Source organism: Rhinolophus hipposideros, assembly GCF_964194185.1.
Source record: "Rhinolophus hipposideros genome assembly, chromosome: 19".
Lineage (NCBI taxonomy): Eukaryota > Metazoa > Chordata > Mammalia > Chiroptera > Rhinolophidae > Rhinolophus > Rhinolophus hipposideros.
In genome coordinates, this window is record NC_138065.1 from 6,040,631 (window position 1) to 6,059,295 (window position 18,665).

The 18,665-nt window shown below is 40.9% G+C and overlaps 1 protein-coding gene across 1 annotated transcript in view; it reads left to right on the forward strand.

Annotated features, from left to right (window-relative positions):
- Positions 1-18,665, forward strand: part of LOC308487832 (flavin-containing monooxygenase 5-like) — a 52,501-nt gene that overhangs the window by 4,994 nt on the left and 28,842 nt on the right. Inside the window, exons 4-10 of the mRNA XM_081026594.1 lie at positions 2,065-2,227; positions 3,011-3,153; positions 6,345-6,544; positions 8,937-9,289; positions 12,216-12,288; positions 14,488-15,218; positions 15,370-16,043. Coding sequence (XP_080882720.1) covers positions 2,065-2,227; positions 3,011-3,153; positions 6,345-6,544; positions 8,937-9,289; positions 12,216-12,288; positions 14,488-14,833 — 1,278 coding nt within the window. The 3' untranslated portion in view covers positions 14,834-15,218; positions 15,370-16,043. The remainder of the gene's footprint in view (positions 1-2,064; positions 2,228-3,010; positions 3,154-6,344; positions 6,545-8,936; positions 9,290-12,215; positions 12,289-14,487; positions 15,219-15,369; positions 16,044-18,665) is intronic.

Consider the following 18,665-nt stretch of genomic DNA (forward strand, 5'->3'; position numbering starts at 1 on the left):
TAACGCCCCAATGGAGTAGTTATAGAGAAAGCAAAGAAGTTAACTCTGGTGAAAAGGGAAGAACACTGAATTGGGGAAGAAAAACTTGCATTCTAGTCTTTGTTCTCCTGTTAACATCTTGTGACTTAGACAAGTAAGGTCCTCAGCTTTGTTGTGTCCTCATTTTCTTTTCTGTAAAACTACGATTGTATTCCATCACTTCAGTGGTTTCTTCGTGCTATAAAGTATTCCATGATTTTTCTATCATTTTCAGCCGCAGCCAGAAAAAAACAGATATTTCTGACAGCTGGCAACAAGCCCAAATCTTCTACCTTTTCTTTCATAGTGATAAAAACTCTTAAGATTTACTCTCTTAACAACTTTCAAATATATCACACAACAGTATTAACTATAGTCACCATATTGTACATTACACCCAGTACATAGTCATCTTATAACTAGAAGTTTCTATCTTTTGACCACCTTCATTCAATTCCCCTCCCCTATCCTCCTTCTACTTTCCTGTCATTCTGCTACATCATGCCTTTTCTGTTTTACAAGAATAATGAAATTGTAATATCCAGTGAGAACTTCAATAAGTCACTTTCAGCCCAGTGGTACTTCCCTTTGGTTATTTACAGTAAAAATACAAAGACGACAAATAAATAAATCAGTGATATCATAGTCAGGGATATAGAAAAGTGAAGAAAATTTTATTATAAATAGTATAATTGATAAAAATAAAGAGTGCTGACTGTACATAATGTTAGCCAGATAGTCTCCAGCAAAATGGGTTTATTCAGGGAAAAAGAACTGCAACCCATACCATGAGACCATGGGAGGCCACATGCAATTCTGCTAAAACAAAGGAGAGGTGACTCTGTTGTGGAGGGGAAGATGAAGGTGGGAGGGCGGGTCCAAAGAGTTCTCCCCACTGTGTTTTTGATCAACATAGGGCATGCGGGCTCCCCGTTCTTGCCTCTCTACTTCATTTTCAACAAGATTGCTGTTGACTGTTGTTTTACAAGAGTTACAGAGTGATAAATGCTATAGAGCTCTCTAGACTGCAGCTCAGAGGAGAGCTACTTCAGCCATCTGGGCCTGAGGCATCAGGCACCAGGGAAGTTTTCTTAGAGGATGTACTATCTAAACTAAAGGTTGAAGGGTCAGTAGGAATCAGCCAGATAAAGGAGGATAAAGGGATGATCCAGTCAGAGGCACCAGCCTGTGTAAAGGCAAGAACATGAATGAAAAGAACTCAGAGTAACACAGGATGACTGGGGTACACAGGTGCGGTGTGTATGTTTGTCCACAAGACATGGTTGTGGACCCGAGAAGCACATAGGAACCCGTTCTGAATGTCTCCTTAGGCTGGCCAGAGTAACCCAGGTTTGTTTATTTATTTTTTAATTTAAGTTAAAAATTACACCACTGACTATCCATCTCACAGCCTTTTTCTTTGTACTTACTGGTAAAACAGGCATTTATTGGAACCAAAGAGAGGCTCATTTACGTAAAATACTATTTTACGTAAAATACTATTAAAAATACTATTAAAATACTATTTTACTATTTTCACTGAGATGCTTTTCTACTCCACTAGGAAAGGGACCCCTACATCTCAGCTACATGTTTAAGGCTAGACAGGAGAACAGGACTTGGGAGTAAGAAGACATCAGAGGGTCTCACGATGTCTGGGGGTCAGGGGAGGAAAAGGCATTGAGTGCATGGAGTGTCTCAGTGTCTCAGAAGCACAGAAACCCAAGTTTTAGTGAAGTGTCACATTGTCTTAGGGCCTCATCCAAGAGAATTGGTAGTTTGCACATTTCTAGAAGCAGAGGAGAGTGCAAAGTTAGCCTGCCAACTGTGTTTTACGTAGCCTGCCTCATGGAAGTTTTCTCACTCTGACCATAAACCGCCAAAAAGTTCTTAATTGTGGAGTACGAAAATCAAATATCCCTGTGTGAGCCCTATCATGATATACCAGCCCTTTGTGTAATGCTCTGTAAGGAGAGTCGTGTCGGGGAAGATGCCCACTGTACAGGCCACGGGTACAGCCCCTGTGGCTATCGCTTTTCTTTTCAGACCACTGTGTGCAGTGTGAAGAAGCAGCCTGATTTCTCCACTTCAGGCCAATGGGAGGTGGTCACGGAATCTGAAGGGAAAAAGGAGGTGAATGTCTTCGATGGGGTCATGGTTTGCACTGGCCACCACACCGATGCTCACTTACCCTTGGAAAGCTTCCCTGGTGAGTAGCCTACCAAGAAGGGAGCCCCTTGAACCATGCCTGTGACCTGATCCCCGAGAAATGAGGGGATTTCCATCTGAGTGACTACTTATCCTGATTCTGCATATCCTCCAACAACAGGATGGGTTAACTGTATTACTGCCCTTTGGGAGCTAGAGGTAATGGTAATTTTAGAGAGCAGAGAAAAGTTAACAGAGCTCTATATCTACTTTCACAATGACTTTAGTTTTTCTAAAATGACAAGAAAGAACATGAAGTCGATCTGTATTAGGTTGGATGAGGACCTTTTCAGCAATTGAGGAAACAAACAGAAATACTGAGTGTATAGGAAGAAATTAAAGGTTGAGGAAAGAATTTATTACAGTCTTTGTCCTGGATTCTCATGTGGAAAAAAACGGAAAAGCATTCTGTGTACACTCCAGAGTTTATAAAAACATATACTCCAATTGCAATGGCAGTAGGTATTTAAAGAGGATGAAAAGACAAAAGAGAATGGAAGTTTTCTAAAGTAGTTTGGATTTCTGGGTCTGCAAGTCCAGAATACAAACAGATCCTGAATGAAGGAGACTAGTTACGGGAAGGAAACCACAAGGTTCTGCTCGGAGGCCATGGGAAAAGAAAACAAAAATGCAGCCTCTGGCAAAAATGTCCAGAGGCAAGAGTGCAGCTGAGTAAGGGGAGAACGTGTGGAGCGTGTAGGCTTGAAGTCTACACACTGCCATGGAAAATGATTTGTCAAACGGTATCAGGTAAGGCGTCTGATTGTTTTCTCTTCTCTTGCAGGAATTGAGAAGTTCAAAGGACAGTACTTCCATAGTAGAGACTATAAGAATCCAACGAGTTTCAGTGGAAAGAGAGTCATTGTAATTGGCATTGGGAACTCTGGAGGAGATCTGGCCGTGGAGATTAGCCACACAGCCAAGCAGGTTTGAATCAGCAAATTATTTACTTGGCTCACTGTGGAAGTTGAAGGTGGATCCAAGGGGGAGTATGGAGCCCTGCACATAGCTCGTCAGCTCAGATGACAAATGCAGGGCTTGCTTTCATTGCTTCACTGGCAGCCAAAGTTTCCAGTTAGATTCCCATCATTCAGTTGGCCTCACCCTAAGGAATGAGGTCATGACCACAGACGGTGCTCATAATCCCAGTCAGCCGTCCGTCCCTTCAGAGTGTGCCTCGGCTTTGAAGGAGACCCAGTAATTGCTGGGAGAGCTTGTTTAATGCAGTGTTCAGAAGTGTGGTATTCTGCTGGCCAGCAGGAGTGCCAGGCTCTCATGGAAACACCCAGGGTCACTGAGCTTGGCACTCAGGATGGTGGGGTATTTTCCTCTTCACTCCCCAAAGGAGAACAGCAGCAGTGTAACCGATCCAAAGACCACATGCATGTTGGTATGAAAGTGTCCCAGTGTGGCACGTGCAGGCAGCTTACCCACGGCTTTGCGTATAGCTAGGTAACACGGAATGACATATCCTCTAAAGCAGGGGTGTCCAAACTTTTTTCAACATTTTTCACCAAGGGCCATATGCAGTAAAATACACAAATAGCCGGCCACTCACTTGAGGTGAAGTCCGTATTGCCTCACCTGGTTTATTTAAGTAAACTAAATATATTTTTGGAATTTGCTGCGGGCCAATTAACAATGGATCATGGGCCGTAGTTAGCCCGCCGGCCACAGTTTGGACACCCCTGCTCTAACGCAATTTCTAGGTCCTTCGGGGTTGAGGGTTTTTTCGTTTTTGTTTTTGTTTTTTTGGATCATAGATTTTGAACTTGGAAAACGGGTCTTCATTATAAATCCCTAGGAAAAATCATGTCATTTTTATATTTTGTTATTCATGTCATTATTGAATCATAACTTTGTTGGGAACAGGTAAATGCCTGGCTATTCTTAAGGTATGCTTCTCCAGAAATATGTTTTAAATTATTATTTTTTTAAATATAATGACCTTTACCCAGAAAGTCCATTCAATAACAGTTCTTCTCAGTACTCTAGCCCCACAAAAGTGATTTCATATGTTATGCCGTTAATTAATTCAACAAGGATGTATCAGCAAATAGCTTTAGAAACAAGAAAGAATAAAAACGAGTGTGGGTGTTAGGATAAAACGAATATGCCAGGTTGGCAGTGGGGACCCAAGTCAGGAACCTTCTTTAATGTCACTGGCTTGTCAAACACTCAGTCAAAAGGGAGCTGGGCCTTATGTGCATGGAGGAAATGTAGATTGCCAGACAATAAAGTATCCAGAGTGTGTGGGGATAAGGTGGTTGTGTCTGAGAAAGCCTGGGAAAACGCATGGCAAAATGATGTCCCCATAGCAGAGACAATAGTGTCACTACTAAGGCAAGTGGAAGAAACTCCACTGCTGGGTTCAGACTTCACGTATTAAATTGTAGGCATGAGAAGCTGTTTGTAAATCAAACATCTTAAATGAACCTGTAAATTTTGGATGTGAAGGACATTTTGGTATGAGAATTCTTGCTCTATAATGCTTTTGTGAAGAGAAAACATCACTTTCTTGTAAAACAACTTTCCTTACATTGTTTCTTAGAAATCCAAATTTGTAAATATGCTGTTTGCTTAAAAGAAGGTACAGGTGGAAAACTGAACTAAGAAGCATGAGGATAGCCCTTGAGCATGTACTCAAAGTTTATTACAGGAGTATGCCTTACCCTTTACAAAAACCCAATTTCTCATAACAGCCTGTGATGTATGCAATCACTGTCACAATTTTATACACAGGAAACCTTGTATTGGGGCTCTGAGCATTGACATTCCTCATACACGTATAAAACAAAAGTGGTACAGATTGCACACAAAACCATTTTATTCCTAAGACCATGCATGCTCTTTCCACTGTGACATCTAAAAGTGCTTAATCATGAGAGCGTTAAGGGCACCATCGGTGAGAATATGTGTGAAGTTCATGATTATTCCTCTGTGGACAGATTACCGTTTTCTTACAGTTGAGACAAATGGCCATAAGGCAATGTATATATATACCTTACAACTCACATCTCTCTCTAGAGAGTTTTATAATGTAGAGAAAGTATGCTCTGCCAGGTAATTCAAGGTCAAACTTTGATCAGCTCTGAACATGGACTTTAGGCAGCAGAGGACATCAAAAGACTGTCCAATTTCCTGTTATACTAGCAATCTTCAGTTTTTCCATTAAATAATCAATGAAACATTTCTTAGATACAGGCTATGGAGTCAGTCAGACCTGGGTTGGAAATTCAGCTCTGCCACTTACTAGCTGTATGACCTGAGGCCACTTAGGCACCGTCTTCACGCCTCTCGTCCATGAAATGGGGATCATAATACCGACCACAAGAGGTTGTTGTGGTGATTAAATAAGATGCAGACAAAGTACCTGGCGTAGTGATGTACAGGTCACGATTGTCAATAAATGGAGGTGTGGTGATGCCGTCCTAGGGAGATTAAAAGATGTGTGTGTTCTCCTTCCACACAAGAGCGAACATATCTGGAGGGACAGAAAAGAAGAGTGTTTAACTTCACACACATCTTCTCACCGATGGTGACCTTAGGTGCTACCATAATTAAGTATGCTTACATATTACAATTGAAAGAAAATTAAAAGTTTACTATGAATATCAATGATAATAACAGGTTTTGGGGGTAGTAATTCAAACAATGTCAAAGGCAAAAAAGACTGAGTGCTTTGATTTAAAAGATATTCCATTGCTTTAAGCTTTATCGTTTCACGATTTTAAATGAGTTGGACGGGGGAAAGTACTACAGAATTTCAGAGGATGGAGAGAAAAACTGTCAGCCAGAACAGTCAGTGGTGTCTTCATGGAAAAGCCAAACTTATCTGGATCTTAAAAATGAATAGACTTTGGAGAATTAAGTAGATAGGTGGCTAAACAGAAAGGCAGTGGTGGTTCAGAGCAATACGTATTTTTGGTTAGTGAACACACCAATTTAATTGTACGGTTAGTGTTTGAGAAGGAAAATCGGAGGAAAGAAAAAAGATTGTACGAGGTATCAAAAGCCAGAATAGAAAATTTAAACTTAATCTTGATGAAAATAGGGTAGTTTTACAGGATCATGAGCCAGAGAATGGTAAAAGCAAACCATTTTTTCTCACACCCCAGGTTTTCCTCAGCACTAGGAGAGGGTCTTGGATCATGAATCGTGTAGGAGACCATGGATATCCTTTTGATGTGTTGTTGTTTTCTCGACTTAAACATTTTCTGACAAAGATTGTTGGTGAATCATTAGTAAACACGTATTTGGAAAGACAGATGAACCAAAGGTTTAACCACGAAATGTATGGCCTAAAGCCTAAACACAGGTACGTTTCCAGGATGGGAGTGGGGCAGTAATGGCCAGACACAAAAATAAGGATTGTTCACATAGGATAATAATAGTTGACCTACCTCTACACATACATTAAGAAAATACACAGAATCTGAGATCAGATTTCTACCTTGTCCCCAAAGAAGCCCAAGATCTAGTGGTCTGTAATCCTCGGTCTAGGATTGACCTTGGCATCAACCATTTTATTATTTCCCCAGGTACCATTTCTTTTCCATGACCCCCAGTAACAACAATAAAATGGTAGCAGAGGGCAGTGCATCATTCATTCATCCATCAACACTGAGCACCTCCTATGAGCCAAGCATTACACAGGGCATGAGAATATACAGATTACAGACCTTCTAGGAGTATTAATACAAATAATAACACCTCACCTATCTGAGGACTTCATGGAAGACAAGCCTGGTGCTAAATGGTTACAGGCATCATCTCATTTAACGCTCACTACAGCCCTCTCTATAACTTGGTGTTTTATCTCCATTGTATAGATATAAAAATTGACGCTTAGGGAAAGTAACTTGCCCGAGAGCACATAAGAAATAAATGGAAGACTTGAGAAATGGATTTTACCTTAAATACTCTAATGAGAACACAGACAACAGAATAAGACAGAGAAATGCATGGCATGTTCAGCGAGTATGAAGGGTGGGAGACCACACACAGCCAAGGAAGTAGACTGTGAAAGCATTTCTGGAGCTAATTTTAAGGGCTGGTTTCCCTCCAATTTTTAAAAATGTTCAGATTTACTTAATACAAAATAGTAAGTACAATGAGCACCCATATACGCTTCATTTAGCGTCACCTATTAACAGTTTGCCTTATCTGCTTCTTCTTTCTCCCTGTCTCCCAAAATTGATCCATACACAGATAGCATACATACTACATCATCCATGCATACATACATATACATATTGTTTTCTGAACCATTTAAGACGAAGTTGCAATCATTAAGTCATTTTACCCTAAATTATGCAGCATGTATTGCCTAAGAAAAAGTGTACTCTCCTATATAAATGTAACACAATTACCACACTAGGGAAATTTAACATTGATAAAATATCATTATCTAATATATCACATATTCAAATTTTCCAAATTGCCCCAACAATGTATCTTTATAGCTGTTTTATTTTTTAAATCCAGGATCCTGTGAGGTATTTCACCATTGCATTTAGTTGTCATGTCTCTTTCTCTTATCTGAAATAGTTCTTCACTTTCAAATAATCCAAGCCAATTGTTTTACAGAAATTCTCTAAATTTGGACATGCATAATTATTCTTCCTTTATTATGTTCACGTTAAACTTTGTAGCATAAATACTCATAGATTGTGTCTTCTCGGTACATCAGGAGCCACGTGCTAGCAGTTATCCCATATGAATGAGGTTAGATTTGATCATTAGAAAAGGTGGTATCCACCAGGCTTCTCCTTGGTAAAAGTATTTTATTCCTTTGAAATTAGTCAGTGGGGGTGAAACTTTGAGGTTGAAAGTCCAACAAGTTTTCAACCATTTATTTCACCCGATTGTGGAAACTGTAGCATCCACAATTTTATTCCTTCCAAATAAATTGAGGCTTCATGGAATAACAAGACATAGTCAAATAAATAGGTTAAGGAAGTAGCATTCTAATTATAAGTACAAGATCTTGGGATAGCAAAAAATATGCTGTGGGACCTGCAAGTCATCTAATTTGGCTGGACTATATGGCAACGATGGAAGAGTGTATCCCCAGGCTCCCTGGGCAGGTATGTGAAAACCTGTGTATGCTCTGCTAAATGAAAAGTCTGGAACAAAGACAGTCCCGAGCCATTGGAAGATTTAAGCAAGTGAGTGACATAATAATAAATACATTTTGGAATAACCACTCCAAAAATGGTGAAGACAATAGATTGAAGGGGGATGGAGCAGGACGCCCTAAAGACAACCATAAAAGTGAGATAGACAATACATAACTATTCAGGGATGTCAAGAGGAGAAAAGGACAAAGATGCACCAACTTGCATCTTGGTGGCTAGATGTAAGACTCATTGTTTTGTGGCTTGAGCACATTATTATTATTTGAGAAACCACACATGCACTCTCCAAATCAGAAGATTCTTGCGTCAGTTCTCCACATCTTCCATCTCAAAGTCATCTAGGGTCCAACTTCTGCTCTGAGATCCTGATCTGTGCCAATATACATTAGAACTTTCCCAAATTTCATGGATGGCCAAGAGGAAGACCATTGGCAAATTCTATAACCACCTCCATAAAAGTAGAATTTTACCTATGTGTTACTGATTTCTCTCTCCTTCCCTGCCCCTTCTCCTTGACTCCCCAATGTTCTCTCTCATTTCTCCTTCTTTTGGTCTTTATCACCATCACAGAGCCCTGAGTCAGCATCCAACAGTCAATGATGAACTGCCAAATCGTATAATTTCTGGCATGGTGAAGGTGAAAGGAAATGTGAAGGAATTCACAGAGACAGCCGCCATCTTTGAAGATGGCTCCAGAGAGGATGACATTGATGCTGTTATCTTTGCAACAGGCTATAGCTTTGCCTTTCCTTTTCTTGAAGATTCTGTCAAAGTAGTCAAAAACAAGGTATCCCTGTATAAAAAGGTCTTCCCTGCTAACCTGGAAAAACCAACTCTTGCGATCATAGGCTTAATTCAGCCCTGGGGTGCCGTCTTGCCCATTTCAGAGCTCCAAGGACGCTGGGTCACTCAAGTATTCAAAGGTAAATGACCATGCGAGTTGGATACTTAATAACTTGGTAGTATGTTGAAGTTCTTGTCTTTAAATCGCTGGAACAGTATGTACGGTTGTAACATGCCTGACACAAAATTAGTGCTCAAAAATTAATTTTTGAGTGAATATAAAATAGTAGTTTATAACCTTGGACATGTATTAGAATCTCCTGGGAAATTTTTCCAAAATAGGCATTCTTTGACTCACGGTGTCTGTTTATTAAAGCCAGGGTGGGGCAGACATAAGATCCTTGAGAAAATCTTTCCCAGGTCATTCCAATGTACAATCTAGATCAGAATTCACTCACCTAGATTTTAGACACCTGGGATATATTTACAGTGCAAAAGAAGTTTCTCAAATATAGAGAAGGTGTGATTTGATTTCAACCCCCAAATTAAGACCTGGTTAAAGACTCGTCCACAATGTAGAAGATTCAACTTCTCCAATTCTCACTTTCCCCACTTTATGTCCCCTCTTTCAGTTTTGGTTACAACATGAGGAAAAACTTTGGGGTTTGGAATAAAGGGCTCATAGTGAGTCAGCAGAATGATATGGTTTTCAAAGGGCTTAATTGTATCTATCGTCATTAAAAAATTATAATGTCCTGCAATGTAAAATTGTTCTCTAAACAAGTCAGAACAAACCCAAAGACATGTTTTAAAAGTGAAAGTGGAGTGCGGTAAAAGGAGAGACAAGAATGGTTAAGGGATTTGAAAATGTGCCATTTTTAGTATAACTGAAGAAGGGAGAGATACGAGGGTTCAAATATCTGAAGAGGTGTCCCATACCAAAGGATTGTATTTGCTCAGTATCTCTTCAAAGGGTTAAACCAGGACCAAGGAGTGAAATGTTGAGGATTGCACAATATCATTAAAAACAAACAATTTTTTTGCCTATCTGCTGTTGCCATTTCAAGATTGAATGGACTGCCTAGTAAATGGTGAGGAATCCAAACGGAACAGGAAGAGAATGAAAATGGCTGGATTGCCATTTGACCGAGCCAACATGGAGTAGATTCAAAGCTCCGGACAGGGAGAAATCAGATGAGCTTTAAGGTTCCTTCTAACAAAGAAATTGTCTGATTTTATGGTCGTTATAATAGAATTTGCAACCATTAGTAATGTTTAATTAAAACTATGCCAATTTCTGGTTGGAATTACAGCTTCCTGTTCCCTAGAAAAGATCTAAATGGTAGCAGAGAAAAAGAGAAGCAATGGAGTTAGCATTGATAAATCAAAAACCTTTCCAATTTCCCCAAAGTCCTATCATTTGTTAATTCCTTTCAGTTCAGACAGTAGATCACATACTACTCGAGAGCCCTGGACCAGGAACCAAATGCAAGTGACCCATGAAGCTGGCTTAATTCCTGTCATATTAAATGGATCTTTTAATTTGGTCAATTGAGTAAGAGGAAAGAGTCACGTTAAATTGGCCAGAGTGTCTAAGCTTACGTTAAATAACTACGACTCTTCCAGGACCAAGTGAAGTGTTGAGAAGAACAGGGAAAATGGGAGGACTCTGCATTACATCTATGGGATGAGGGAATGTTGGGGAAAATGCACCAAAAGCCCAGCTTCCTATGCTCACAGAGGCCTGGTGCTAATTCCTCCAGCTTTCTTCTAAGACCTGGAAGTGAGGAATCCCTATAACTTTATCAAATTACCAACAGGAACCCTGAGATTTTAGTTCTCCTCACAGAATTTTGTCTACCTACCAAATTCTCGCCATTCTCATCCCTGAATTCTGCCTTCACTGTACCCATTTAAACTCTAGGGATAAGTTTCTTCTGTTCTTTAATGGCTGCCCACCTCAGCCTGTCCCCTTGCCCAGCCTGACCTTTCTCCATTTTACTTCCCCCTCTGCTCTCTGGATTTACTGTGTTCTTGTCAAGGAGATATTATACCCTTTTCTGGGACACCGAAACCACTTCCTTGCCTTGACACAAATCTAGTTTTCTTTTATCTCTTTTGTAGCCCTCTCAAAAGCCACTGTGAGTGTAGTACTTTCATTTACTGACTTTCTTTCCTTGAAAAGCATATGAAATTACATCAGCTCTCTGGATGATAAGAAAGCATTATTTCTTAGCATGGCATTTAGGTTCCTGACGAACTGGATGTGGCCTACTTTGCCAGGCCTATCATTCAGTCTTTACCATACGTCCTACGTTCCTCTAAATGTCCTCTTGACAAACCCACTGAGCAGCAAACAGAGCAGGTATCTGGTACCCTGTACTCTGCTGCTCTCTCTGCTTTATATGCTCCCCCTTTACTCCTTATTTCTACAGGAAAAGGATGTGTTTGCTCCCTACTTGGTAGTATATCGAAAGGTCTTATATAAAGAATTGTGTTTATTAGCCTTTGTAGTCCAAGCTCAGCCCCATGCCTAGCACATGGGAGGATTCTAATAAATATTCAAACGAATGCCAGTTTAGCTTTGGAGGTAAATGAAGATAGAAACTCTACAGCAGACACTTGTCTGAGGATCTGACCTTCTGAACGACGTTAGCCAACTTCCAGGTATGTGGTAAGGCTGGGCTGGACTTGAACAGCTGAATGGCAGCCACGTCTCCTTTCCCTTGGAACATTATCTTTACACAAAACGTGGTGGGACAAGTCAGCAGTGAAGAATGTGAGGATTACCTAAGTACACCCTGCCTTAGGCCTGAGAGCAGACTGAAACATCTAGTTGGACCTACTTCAATGGAATAATAATTCAGGCTCACCTTTCCCACCTTGTTAGAACCCTTGGGAAACCTCTGAACTTTATTTAACTCTTCCTTGTTCAAAAATAGCCTGCAGCTCACCCTTACTGACTTTTAAAGAATTCTTTGAATTCTCCAGAACATAGTACTTGTTAATAGGATTCTGGTACCTGTGGAAGTAACCTCACACTAAATATTTGGTTTTTCTCTTTAGGACTGAAGACATTACCCTCACAAAGTGAAATGATAAGAGATATAACTAAGGTTCTAGAGAAAATGGACAAAAGGTAAGAAATTCTCCCAGGAAAGTAGGTGCTTATTTTCTCTACTCACTTAGTTCTTAATAAAAGCAATAGTACTGTATTTATCTCTCTCATGTTAGTTTTCAGGATTTAGGCTGTATTCTGAATGAAAAAGAAATAATAGTTTGTGACAATGGAATGAAGAAATAGCACGGAGAGGTTTGTTATGGGTGAGAAAGAAGAGACAAGCTGAAGAAAATGTTTTAAATCCTATGTTTAGGGCCTGAAAGAAGAGTCAAGTAGGAAAACGCACATGGGGAGAAAATCAGGTATATTGTTTTGGCAAGGATTGCTTCAAGTGCTAGTAGAGCTGCCACAAGAAGGAAGAGCAGCAATGAACTACTGAGCGCAGATATGGTCGAATTCCAAACCACAAGATTTACAAATCTGCAGAGGCCAAGGGCAGGCCTCGCCAGGGGACAGCATGCTCATGTCACAGTGGCTCATGTATGAACAGCCTGTGATAAGGGAAGGTGGTATGTCGCCGATTGCTTAGTGCTTGGGTGAACAGTCATTTAGCATCTGAACTTCAGAACTGAGCTTATTCACTGGGTGACTTTTCTTTAGACAAAGTGGGAGCTAATGGCAGGTGACTAAACCTTTGTGGGAAAGTCAGAGGCAGGATTATTGAAGGTGGAGAGAGGTGGATTTCTTCAATTGATTGTACTGGTGTAACTGTCCCCTGCCTCTGAGCAGGAGAGCGTTTTTATTCCACCTTGCCAGGTGCGCTCCTTGTTTTTCCTTATTCCACTGCCGAACTTCTGCATCCGTATTCTATGTGATATGCTCTAAATTCTCAGCCTTTTGACTCCCCTAAGCTCCCTGCATTGTAACTTCCGTCCTTGCTCCTGCAACCACTCTCTTCTGGAGTGCTTTCTTTTTTTGCTTTTCTGGCACTGAAATACCCTATGTCAACTTTCCGTCTCTTTAGACGTTTGTCTAGGCACCTTCAGACTGAGCTGTCCCTAAGGGTATAATTTAACCTTTATGGAGGGTTAACTATGTACATACACATAATGTTTTGTACGTGTGAGTTTATTGAATCTCTGTGAAACCTTCATGACGAGGACAGGACAGTGTTTCACCCAGGACTGCAGGGTAACTGCATGCCTACCGACCTTTGGGCCGGCATCACATCCACAAGGGAGAGCTCTCAAATTCTGTCCTATCTTCTTTCTTCTAAACTTTAGTTACATTTCAGTAAATTCCTACTTGACCATCTTTCAGTTCCATTTCACCTGGTCTACCTCAAATTTATAGTCACTTTTTCCTCTCCTTGTTTTGGATTCTCTAATCCTAGAGCTCTTTTAATTTCAATTAGCTTGACCTGGCTTTTCTCTTACTACCTTTCTGTCCAACTATTCTTTCTTTCCTTTTCAGAATAGAAAGGAAAAAGAGGAAGTTATCAGGTAGCTTTCTAAATCCCATTCCTTCCACACAGGTATTGCTATTATCACACTTTTTCTCTAAAAGCCCTCTTAGCTCTTCAGATCTATACTTAATCAGTCATTCCATATGGCTCCATTGGGAGGGGGGTAAGTCATTCTCCCGCCTCCCTTCCAGATTCGGAGTTAACATTGGGAAGTCCAGCACTGTGGACCCCACCACCACTGCCCTCATAAAACAATTGAGGGTCCCCAACTTGAGAATTTTTGTGGTGGATTCTCTTTCTGATAACATCCGAGTCCTCTGGATCTGGGTCTGCTATCCTTGCGTCTCTGTACGTATCCTTGTTTTCCACAACTCGCCTCCGCTCCTGTACGTGGTGCCTACAGATATTCTATACGCACATTCTACGCTCATTCCTATCTTATTCCTTCACTCTGATGGTCCCCTGACTTGTGACACTTTCATCTTTATCCTCAGCTTATACATATCTTCCATATTCTTCAAGGACTTAGTATAGCTCTGTTTTAACTACCTTCTTCTACCTTTCTATTTAGCAGTCTGAAACCACATGACTTGCCAAAAGTCGTATATTCTTCCATTTCATGTCTATCTATCATATCTCCTCAGTAGATTATAAAGTCCTTAAGGACAGAGACAAAGTCTTACTTTTCTTCTTATTTCCCTGGGCTCCTAGCCAATATTGATCCAATAACAGACACTCAGAAAGCATTGATTGATTGAATGATTGAATGACTGATTGTTGACAGGCCCTGTCTTCTGTCTTGTCTGTTTCAGGTATGTGGAGAGCCAACGCCACACCATTCAGACAGACTTTATAGATATCATGGATGAGCTTGCTGACCTGATGGGTGTCAGGCCCAACCTGCTGTCTCTGGCCTTCACCGACCCCAAGCTGGCATTACAGTTACTATTGGGACCCTATACTCCAATCCAGTATCGTCTACAGGGCCCGGGAAAGTGGGATGGAGCCCGAAAAGCCATCCTCACCATAGACGAGCGTATCAGGAAGCCTATGATGACCAGACAAGTTGAAAGCAGTGGTTCCATGACTTCAGCATTAACGATGGCCTGGTTCATGCTCGCTGTTGTTGTCTTTGCCATCATTATAACCTACTTTTAGCAGTTCCAGTGCCGTTGCCCCGGTTTTCTTTGGGGAGCTGGATCAAGAGATGCCTCCAGGACAACTCTCAGTTTCACATTGCCCAGAAATCTACTTTTATTTCTGTTTCCAAAGCATTAATCGCCTTTTCTTTTCCCTACAATGAAATCCCAGCTTTTCATTCGAAATGGATTAAAGATTTGAACCTAAGATCTGAAAGCATAAAACTCCTTAAATAAAACATTGGGGATAAATTCCTTGACATTGGTCTTGGTGATGATTTTTTTGGATTTGGCACCAAAAGTAATGGCCAAGAAAAGCAAAAATAAACAAGTGGGACTACATCAAACTAAAAAGCTTCTGCACAGCAAAGGAAACCATTATACATCATTGGTTAAGAGATCTCGCTTCTTTTCCTAATCACTCCTGTGTTTAAGGAAAAAACCCAGAAACTTGGTAGGTAGTAAGGAGAAGCAATCAATCCTTCCTACAGAATCAAATTACTTGTGTCCTATGTCTGAACATGCAACATGCAGAGTTTACTGTGGACTTCCAAGTGCTTCTTTTCCTAATCACTCCTGTGTTTAAGGAAAAAACCCAGAAACTTGGTAGGTAGTAAGGAGAAGCAATCAATCCTTCCTACAGAATCAAATTACTTGTGTCCTATGTCTGAACATGCAACATGCAGAGTTTACTGTGGACTTCCAAGTGCTATTAGAGTACAACAGTGTCATCGTCAATCCCCTGACTAGAAAAAGAACACTCTGAGAAGTCCTAAATTAAATTATACAGGCGGAAGAGTAGATGAAAGAGACAAGAGAGGTTAATCAGTTAACGCCTGCGTGGAAAATCATCGAAAGACTTGCTCACATTCCAGAATGATGTTACAACTCTGAGTTAACGTCCAGGTAGCTATTACACAGTTATCTAAAGAGAAGAGCCAGTAGCCTGCCAACAGCACAAGGGACCACCAGTGCCTCCATTATCTTGCTACACATGACCTTTCCATACTGTTGCCCACAACAGGTCCTCAAGAACAAACGCTTCTTCCTTACAAACTATGCACCTATTCCAGAACTAGCTCCTCTTCACTTTTTCCCACGCCCTTTATCCATAGCCACTGCAAATTCTTTCAAAACAACTTTCGTCTTTCTTTTCTAAACCTGAGATATGAAGGAGCCCGTCAATGCCAGGAGTGTGTAGCCCTGCCGCTGCTGGTGGCGCAGACGGTGTGCCCCAGGACCCCGTCCTTTTCTGGCTGGCACCTGGCTCAATAAACACTTTCTTTCAGAAAAGCTTTTGGCCATGAAAGTTTTTTGTTTCCCAACCCCAAAAGCAGATAATCCAAAAATCATTTCTATTTAGCTTTACAAAAACAGTTTCTCTTCCTAACAAGTTTTCCATTTGCTGATACATAATGGGTATGCTTCTTCTCTGATGATTTGACTACTATAAGGAAATATGTACCGGAGACGTATTATTTGGCTGAGAGAGACTAACCTAGAGTTAGAAAGCTGAATAGTACACTAGTTTAATGTGTTAGTCCTTCAAGGGCCTTGTTTCAGAGTCCTATGGAAAGAGTGACAGGAATTGGGGAGGGCAGGGAGGTAACCAAATGGAAGTAAGCAGGCAGTCAAGATTCTGGATGGGTAAACAAAATGTTGCCGTAAAAATGTACCTTTTTGTCTGCAAACTGTTTTGGTTAAGAGCCAGAAAACAACGAGTTTATTAGGGGCTGAGCACAGATCAAAGGGTAGCAGTGGAATTGATGGACTTAAGTGGGTGGGTTTTCAACTTAATATAAAAACGAACTTTTGAGGGCCGGCCCGGTGGCTCAGGTGGTTGAACACCCTACCATGCTTCCAACACCTAGGTGGCCAGTTCAATTCCCACATGGGCCAGTGTGCAGCGCCCTCTACAGCTAATATTGTGAACAACAGCTCTCCCTGGAGCTGAGCTGCAGGGAGCAGCTGGAGGTTGGCATGATCTGCCATGGGCTTCTGTGTGTTACCTCGGGCTACTGTATGCCACTTGAGTGGCTGGTGGCCATCTTGAGCACCTGGCATCAGGCAAGAGCTGCCGTGAGCTGCTGTGAGTGGCCAACTGACAACCAGTGACCGACTCCCTCAGCTGGGGGAGTGCAAGGCTCATAACACCAGTATGGGCCAGGGAGCTGTGCCCTACACAACTAGAGTGAGAAACAACAACTTGGAGTGGGGCAGGGGCAGAAGAAAGGGGGGAAAATACAAGAGTAAAACTCTCTCTTCAGAATTTTATTTTTAAAAGATACTATTATTAGTTCACATTTATAACTGAAAGCTTTTATGAAATACCAGTCTTTAAAAAGTTACAGGCCCAAAGAACTTCGCCATCCAAACTGGTATAAAAAGCAAAATTAAAAACTCAATACCATAAACAAAATGGCAGTTTACTTATCTCTCATGTAACAATTCAAGGTCAGTAGGTCCAGATTAGAAGATGGAGTCATTTAGGAAGCCAATCTAATGGTGGACCTACCCTCTTCAATATGCGATTTCCAAAGGGTTCTAGCTCCAGGAAAGGAGAAAGAGTAGACGTCCAGGGTAAATCATGGCCTTGTAAACTTGCCTATGTCACCATTTCTTATTCCTTAGTGAGAACTTAGTCACGTGGGCAAATAGCTGCAAGGGGCACTGGGAAATACAGTTCCTATTTCAACAGCTCCATCCCCAGCTACAACCCTGTTGTCTGGAAGAGGAGGAGAACAGATTGTAATGAACAGCTAGCAGCGTCTGCCTCTCCTCTAGTCATGAGAATTCTGTTCATCCTTCACCTGATATACTCACCCCCACCCCATCCAGTTACTACACCCAGCTGCAGTCCTGGGACCTCTGGGGGACTAGCAATCCTCTGCCTTAGATTTAGATGTGGCTCCTCGTGGTGAAGCAACTCAGTAAGTGAACGGAAGTCACTTTCCTTCTCCAACAACCAATAAACCACAGTCTAATAGAAACAGAGTGATTGAGCGAGATGTTCTTTGGCCCTTCCACTACCTTAAATCTTGGGGAGCAATAGGATGAGAAGCTAATTTTCCTGAAATCTCAAGGAAGATACATTTTGGTAATGAAATAAAAAAGAAAGAAAGAAATGCTTTTTTCTTTCAGGGAGAAAGTAGCATTAGGTAGAAGGAAAGATGTTTTTGTACAAGAGGCATACTATTTGCTGGCAATCTATGTGAAGACAATAGTTAAATAAAGGATATCTGGAGTAAAGGGAGAAAGAATCCAGAACAAAAGTAAACATCATGGTATTTTTTTTTTGATGTTGTTTTTTTAAAATAAGAACTTTTCTAGTAGGTCATCTTGATGTGACTACTGAAAAATTCATGACATTTTGACAAATAAGAACCACATCCAAAAGACAGAACCACATCAGAAAGCAAAATCATGTTTTTTAATTACTAAGAAAACACGTAAAACTCCATCTTTGAGGCTCTTCCCCCTCATTCTCCTATTAGGCTGTGTTGGTGTCAAGTGTCCTCCACTGTGTGTGTGTGTGTGTGTATGTGTGTGTGTGTGTGTGTGTGTGTGTGCTTACTATATTTTCATAAATTCAGACTATATTGAGCAGGACTTTTCCTGATGGAGCCAACTGATTCCCCAAACCAAAGATCTATTTTTTTAAAGTTTATTGGGGTGACAATTGCCAGTAAAGTTACATAGATTTCAGGTGTACAATACTGTAATACATCATTTATATCTCACATTTTGTATTCACCACCCAGAGTCAGTCCTCCTTCCATCACCACATATTTGATCCCGTTTACCCTCATCTACAACAATCCTCCTCCTTGACCCTCTGGTAACCACTAAAC